The sequence below is a fragment of the Trichechus manatus genome, unplaced genomic scaffold, assembly GCF_000243295.1.
Source record: "Trichechus manatus latirostris isolate Lorelei unplaced genomic scaffold, TriManLat1.0 scaffold00057, whole genome shotgun sequence".
Lineage (NCBI taxonomy): Eukaryota > Metazoa > Chordata > Mammalia > Sirenia > Trichechidae > Trichechus > Trichechus manatus.
The window spans coordinates 13,058,807-13,064,780 of NW_004443993.1; the positions used below are offsets into that span (position 1 = coordinate 13,058,807).

The 5,974-nt window shown below is 48.3% G+C and overlaps 1 protein-coding gene across 1 annotated transcript in view; it reads right to left on the reverse strand.

The window, feature by feature from the left end:
• Positions 1-5,757, reverse strand: part of TMPRSS9 (transmembrane serine protease 9) — a 45,482-nt gene extending 39,725 nt beyond the window's left edge. The window contains exon 1 of the mRNA XM_004378494.1: positions 5,616-5,757. Coding sequence (XP_004378551.1) covers positions 5,616-5,757 — 142 coding nt within the window. The remainder of the gene's footprint in view (positions 1-5,615) is intronic.
• Between the last annotated feature and the right edge of the window lie 217 nt (positions 5,758-5,974).

Sequence of the window (5,974 nt, forward strand, 5' to 3'; positions counted from 1 at the left end):
ATTTGGTACCGAGAGAGTGGGGAGCTGCTCTAACAGATACCTACAATGTGGAAGTGGTTTTGAAACTGTGAGTGGGTAGACTTGCGGCAGCGGCAGAGAGCCAACAGCAGCAGAACCAGGAGACCAGTGCGAGACGGCGCTGGAGCCGACCCACGGAGCGAGAGAGCTGAGTGCCTGTGCGCAGGAGGCTTCCTGGCGGAGTGGGGTGCCCCTGGGCACTTACCTGTGGAGCTACTGAGCTTTGGAACACTTGCCCCAGCAGGGCAGTTGCAGGCGTGAGGCCCGAGGGCCGAGAGGCCATAGGAAGCAGAAGCTGAAGAGATAAGGGGCACAAGAAGCCGAGCTGCTTCAGCTCAAAAGGTGTGGCCATGGCCTCAGGGGTTTCAAAGGTGGAGCCATGGCCTCTGGCGTTTCTAAGGATGGAGCTGTCACTCCGATGGACTAGGAGAATGGTGCGCCTAAAGCCAAGGGAGCAGAGTTGCTGTCCCCGTGGGCCCGGAAGGCGGAGCTGAAGCCCAGGGCCGAGGGGCCTCCACTCAAAATCCAGAGACTGGGGCCAATACCTAGACTCTGGAGGACAGGGCCATTGTGTAAATTGTCTCAGAGAACAGAGGATTATTTTCAAAGCCTTGAGGGCTAATGTCATGTGTTCTGCTGACTTGCTTGGTGCCTATTATCACTTCTTTCCCTCCAGTTTCTCCCATCTGTAATGGAAATGTCTAGCTTGTGTCTGTTCTGCCATTGTACCTTTGGAAGCAGATAACCTGTATTCTAGATTTCACAGATGAAGAAGAATTTTCGGATTTTGGAGTTGGAGTTAAGACTTTTGCTATGATATGATGGGGTGAATATGTTTTCCATGTTGCAAGGATGTGATTTTTGGGGAGCCAAAGGGTGGAATGTCATGGTTCCAACTCATAGCGACCCTATGTACAACAGAACAAAACACAGGTATAGAGGCTAGGATTTTAACACATATTTTGGGGACACAATTCAATCCACAGCAGCTGGTAGGCATCATGCAACCCCCAGATAGGCCTGCAACCCCCAGGTAGCCCTGCAACCCCCAGATAGCCCTGTAACCCCCAGATAGCCCTGAAATCCCCAGATAATCCTGCAACCCCCAGATAACCCTGCAACCCCCAGATAGCCCTGCAATCCCCCAGATAGCCCTATAACCCCCAGGTAGTCTTATAACTCCCAGATAGCCCTGTAACCCTCAGATAGCCCTGTAACCCCCAGATAGCCCTGTAACCCCCAGATAGCCCTGCAATCCCCCAGATAGCCCTATAACCCCCAGGTAGTCTTATAACCCCCAGATAGCCCTGTAACCCTCAGATAGCCCTGTAACCCTCAGATAGCCCTGTAACCCTCAGATAGCCCCAGCATCTCCTTGAGAGCAGGAGGACTCTAGCTCACGCTCGTCTCATCTGCAGTACCTGCCTGGCCAGAAGCAGGCTTCAGTAGGTAATTGCTCAAGCGAGCTCCGAAAATCTCCCCACACCCTTGGGACAACAGTTCCCACCTCCTCCTTTGGGGACACCAACTCCTGCAGGGACATAATTTTCAGTAGCTTCAGACCGCATCCCATAATGACAACCTTGACCTGTTTCTAACTGTCTGAAAAACTGGGTCAAAAGTACACAACAGCAAAAAATTAAAAATAGTCATAAAATTAAAAAAAATAAAATAAAAAATACAGTTTGCTCATTGCCATCAAGTTGATTGCAATTCACGGAGACCTCGTGCGTGTCAGAGCAGAACCGCACTCCATAGGGTTCTCAGTGGCCGTGGTAGCCCAGTCGTTAAGAGCTCAGCTGCTAACCAAAAGGTCGGCAGTTCGAATTCATCAGCCACTCCTTGGAAACCCTATGGGGCAGTTCTACTCTGTGTTTATGGTCGCCATGAGCCGGAATCGACTCGACGGCAATGGGTTTGTTTTTTGCTTTTTATTGTGGTCTTACAGAAGTAGAGCAAACAACCCTATAAACCATGAAAATGCAAGTTTCTCACTGTCTAAAATACGCTGGAACTGTCAACACACACACACACACACACACACACACTAGCAGAAAATGATTATAATTTAACAATAACAGCAACCACCTCAACTGTGAGAGTTGAGTCCCAATTTGATTTATGTTTCCGCTCTAAAAATGGTACTTTTTAAAATTCAAGACACTGAAAATAAACAAAAATGAGCTTCCTGTAGTGTAAACCGAGTTGCCCAGGCTCTGCGGTAACTTTTAACTCTTTAGTTTGAAACTATCTTTCTTTTAACTCTTTCTTTTGAAAGAATTGTACAGATTCTTGGGAAGTTGCAAAGACAGTATAGCGAGGTCCCAGGTGCCCTTTACCCAGCTTCCCTCAATGCTAGCATCTCCAGCTAGATTTTTAAGCTCTGTCTGAGGAGGGATTGAACTTGAAGTGCTTCTTAAAGCTGCTGTGTGGTGCAAATGGTTAAGCTGCTAACCAAAAGGTTGGAGGTTCATGTCCACCCAGAGGCACCTCAGAAGAAGGGCCTGGAGATCTACGTCCAAAAAATCAGCGATTGAAAACCCCATGGAGCGACAGAGTAGCAGGGGGTGGGTCTGGGGACCATGCTTTCAGGGTACGTCTAGGTCAACTGGCATAACAAACCTTATTAAGAAAATGTTCTGCATCCTACTTTGACGAGTGGCATCTGGGGTCTTAAAAGCTAGCAAGCGGCCATTTAAGATGCATCAATTGGTCCCAACCACCTGGAGTAAAGAATGAAGAACACCAAAGACACAGGGAAAGTATTAGCCCAAGAGAGAGAAAGGGTCACAAAAACCAGAGACTTCATCAGCCTGAGACCTGAAGAACTAGATGGTGCCCGGCTACCACCAATGACCGCCCTGACAGGGAACACAATAGAGAGTCCCGGATGGAGCAGGAGAAAGGTGGGGTGAGAACTTAAATTCTAGTAAGAAGACAAGACTTAATGGTCTGACTGAGACTGGAGGAACCCCAGAAAGCATGGCCCTCAGACTCTCTGTCAACCCAGAACTAAAACCATTTCTGAGGCCAACTCTTCAGACAAAGATTAGACTGGACTATGGGACATATAATGATACTCGTGAGGAGCGTGCTTCTTAGCTCAAGTAGATACATGAGGCTAAATGGGCAGCTCCTGTCCGGAGGGGAGATGAGAAGGCAGAGAGGGTCAGGAGCTGGGTGAATGGACATGGGAAATCCGGGGTGGAAAGGAAGAGTGTGCTGTCACAGTATAGGGAGAGCAACTAGGGTCACATAACAATGTATGTATAAATTTTTGTATAAGAGACTAACTCCAATTATAAACTTTCACTTAAAGTACAATAAAAAATATAAAGAAAACCCCATGGAGCACAGCTCTACTCTGACACACAAGGAGCTGTCATGAGTTGGGGTCAACCCAATGGTGACTGGCGGTTTCAGGGGCCCCGCTGGGAATTATATTTATCTACTGCTTTCAAAATGTACCTTTGCTTCTAAAGCGCAGATGTGAAACCCTGCCCCCTTGGCCCTCTCTACTGTGAGCACACACACACACACACAGACACACACACACACACACACTCACACCCCACCTGGAGCCCAAATTGTATTGCATTTGACTGTCACAACCACTAGGGGGCAACAGTCAAACGGGCCAACATCTGGGATACTCCAGAGATTCTGAGCTAACTCCAACAACAAGAAGTCCAGTTGATTCTGACTCATAGTGACCCTACAGGACAGAGTAGAACTGCCCCATAGGGTTTCAAAGGAGAGGCTGGTGGATTCAAACTGCCGACCTTTTGATTAGCAGCCGAACGCTTAACCGCTACGCCACCAGGGCTCCGAGCTAACTCCAGCCAAATAAAAAATAAACAGAGGGACCCATACAGGATTGCCAACTCATTATTTTACCAAAAGAGGCCGTTTTCCCCAAGCTGCCATCTGTCATCATCATTTCATAAAAGAAAGGCGATTTAAACACCCCAAATAAGACCGTAGGAAGCTTATCATCACAGAAGCACCTGCTCTAGCGCTGTCTAGACCTTTCCGCCGTGACGGAAATGTCCTGGATCCCGCTGTCCAGTAACACAGCCTTGTGTGGCCATTGGACACTTGAAACATGGCTGATGGGACTGAGAAATTGGATTTTACATTTTATTTCATTTTAATTGGTTTAAATTTAAATAGTCACACGGGATTTGTGGCTACCATCTTGGACAGCCTTGTAGAGCAAGGCTGGAACATTCTAGAAAGTGTTCCGTGCTGCCCTGTTTGTAACGGCTTAAAAATGCAAATAGCTCACAGCCCATGCATCTGTTAGGGGTTCATTTTGTCCCCTAAAAAGGGCTGTTCAAGTCCTAAACTGCGGTACCTGTGACTGTGACCTTGTTTGGAAATAGGGTCTTTGCAGACGTAATTCGTTAATGTAACATGAGGTCCTACTGGAGTAGGTGAGTCCTAATCCAACAAGACCGCATCCTCATCAGAGAGGAGAAGAGACACAGAGATACAGGGGAGACAGCCATGTGAGGGTCCACCTACAGGCCAGGGGACATCTGGGGCCACCAGAGGCAGAAAGAGACAAGGAGGGATCCTCCCTGGAGGCTTCGGAGAGTGTGGCCTGCCGACACCTTGAATTCAGACTTCTGGCCCCGAGAACTGTGAGAGAATATACTTCTGTTCCTTAAAGCCACCCACTTTGCGGTGTTTTGCTCCAGCAGTCCCAGGAAATGAGGACGCCTGATTTAGTTGATCTAGAAGCTGAGGCTGGGGACTTTGTGAATTTATTCGGGTTAGATGAGACTCTATCAAGCTTCACACGTCACCCCTGGATGTCGGCTTAGAGTTGATGCTGGAATGGGTTCAAACTTTTGAAGATGCTGGGATGAATGAATGTATTTTGCATGTGGGAAGGACATAAATTTGGGGGGGCCAGAGGGGGCAGACTGTTATGGGTTGAATTGTGTCCCCCAAAAAGATATATTGAAGTCCTAACCCTGAGTAAGCTCCAGTACTTGGTGAACATGAGCTTATTTGGAAATAAGGTCTTTGCAGATATAATTAGTTAACACGTGTTCACGCTGGAGTAGCGTGGCTCCTAAATCCAATCTGACTGGCGTCCTTATAAGAGGAGAAGAGATAGAGGACAGAGACACAGAAGGAAGACAGCCATGTAAAGATGGAACAGAGGTTGGAGTAATGAGACCACAAGCCAAGGAATGCCTGGAGCCACCAGAAGCTGGAAGAAACAAGGAAGGACACTCCCCTAGAGCGTTCAGAGAGAACATAGCCCTGCCCACACCCTGAATTTGGGACATCTGGCCTCCAGATGTTTAAGAGAATAAATTTCCATTTTAAGCCACCCAGCTTGTGGTACCTTTTTATGGTGGCCCTAGGAAGCCACTGCACCGCCATCCACTCTAATGTATTACCAAGAGCACAGTGTGTACCAGGCACACGATCCATTTTGCTCATGTCTTCAGTGGCTTGAAGGGCAACCTTCATATCCAAGCTTGGACGCCCCCAGCCCTTTGATTCTGAGAAAATCATGTGAACCCCACTGAAGCACTTCTCAGCGTCTTTGCACAATCACCCAGCTTGTGGCCACTTACCCAGAAGGACTCCCAGGGAGACAACACTGAAGCTTGTCACCACCACCACGGTGATGGCAGCTCGACAGCATGTGGCGTCCAGGGCAGGGGGCTTCTTTGTTACAGCGGGCACGAGTTGAAGGTCATCAACTGTGGGCTCCATGGCTCAGACACACGAGCACAACAATCTAGATGCCAGTAAAACAAAGGGCAGAAAATCAAGGTCAGCACTTGAGGGTGCTTCTCTTCCCCTACGCGAGGGCACTTAGACAAAGAGGCAGTCGTTCGAACAGAACAAGGGGACACTGTGTGGTTTAAAATCAGGAAAGGCGTGCGTCAGGGTTGTATCCTTTCACCATACTTATTCGATCTGTATGCTG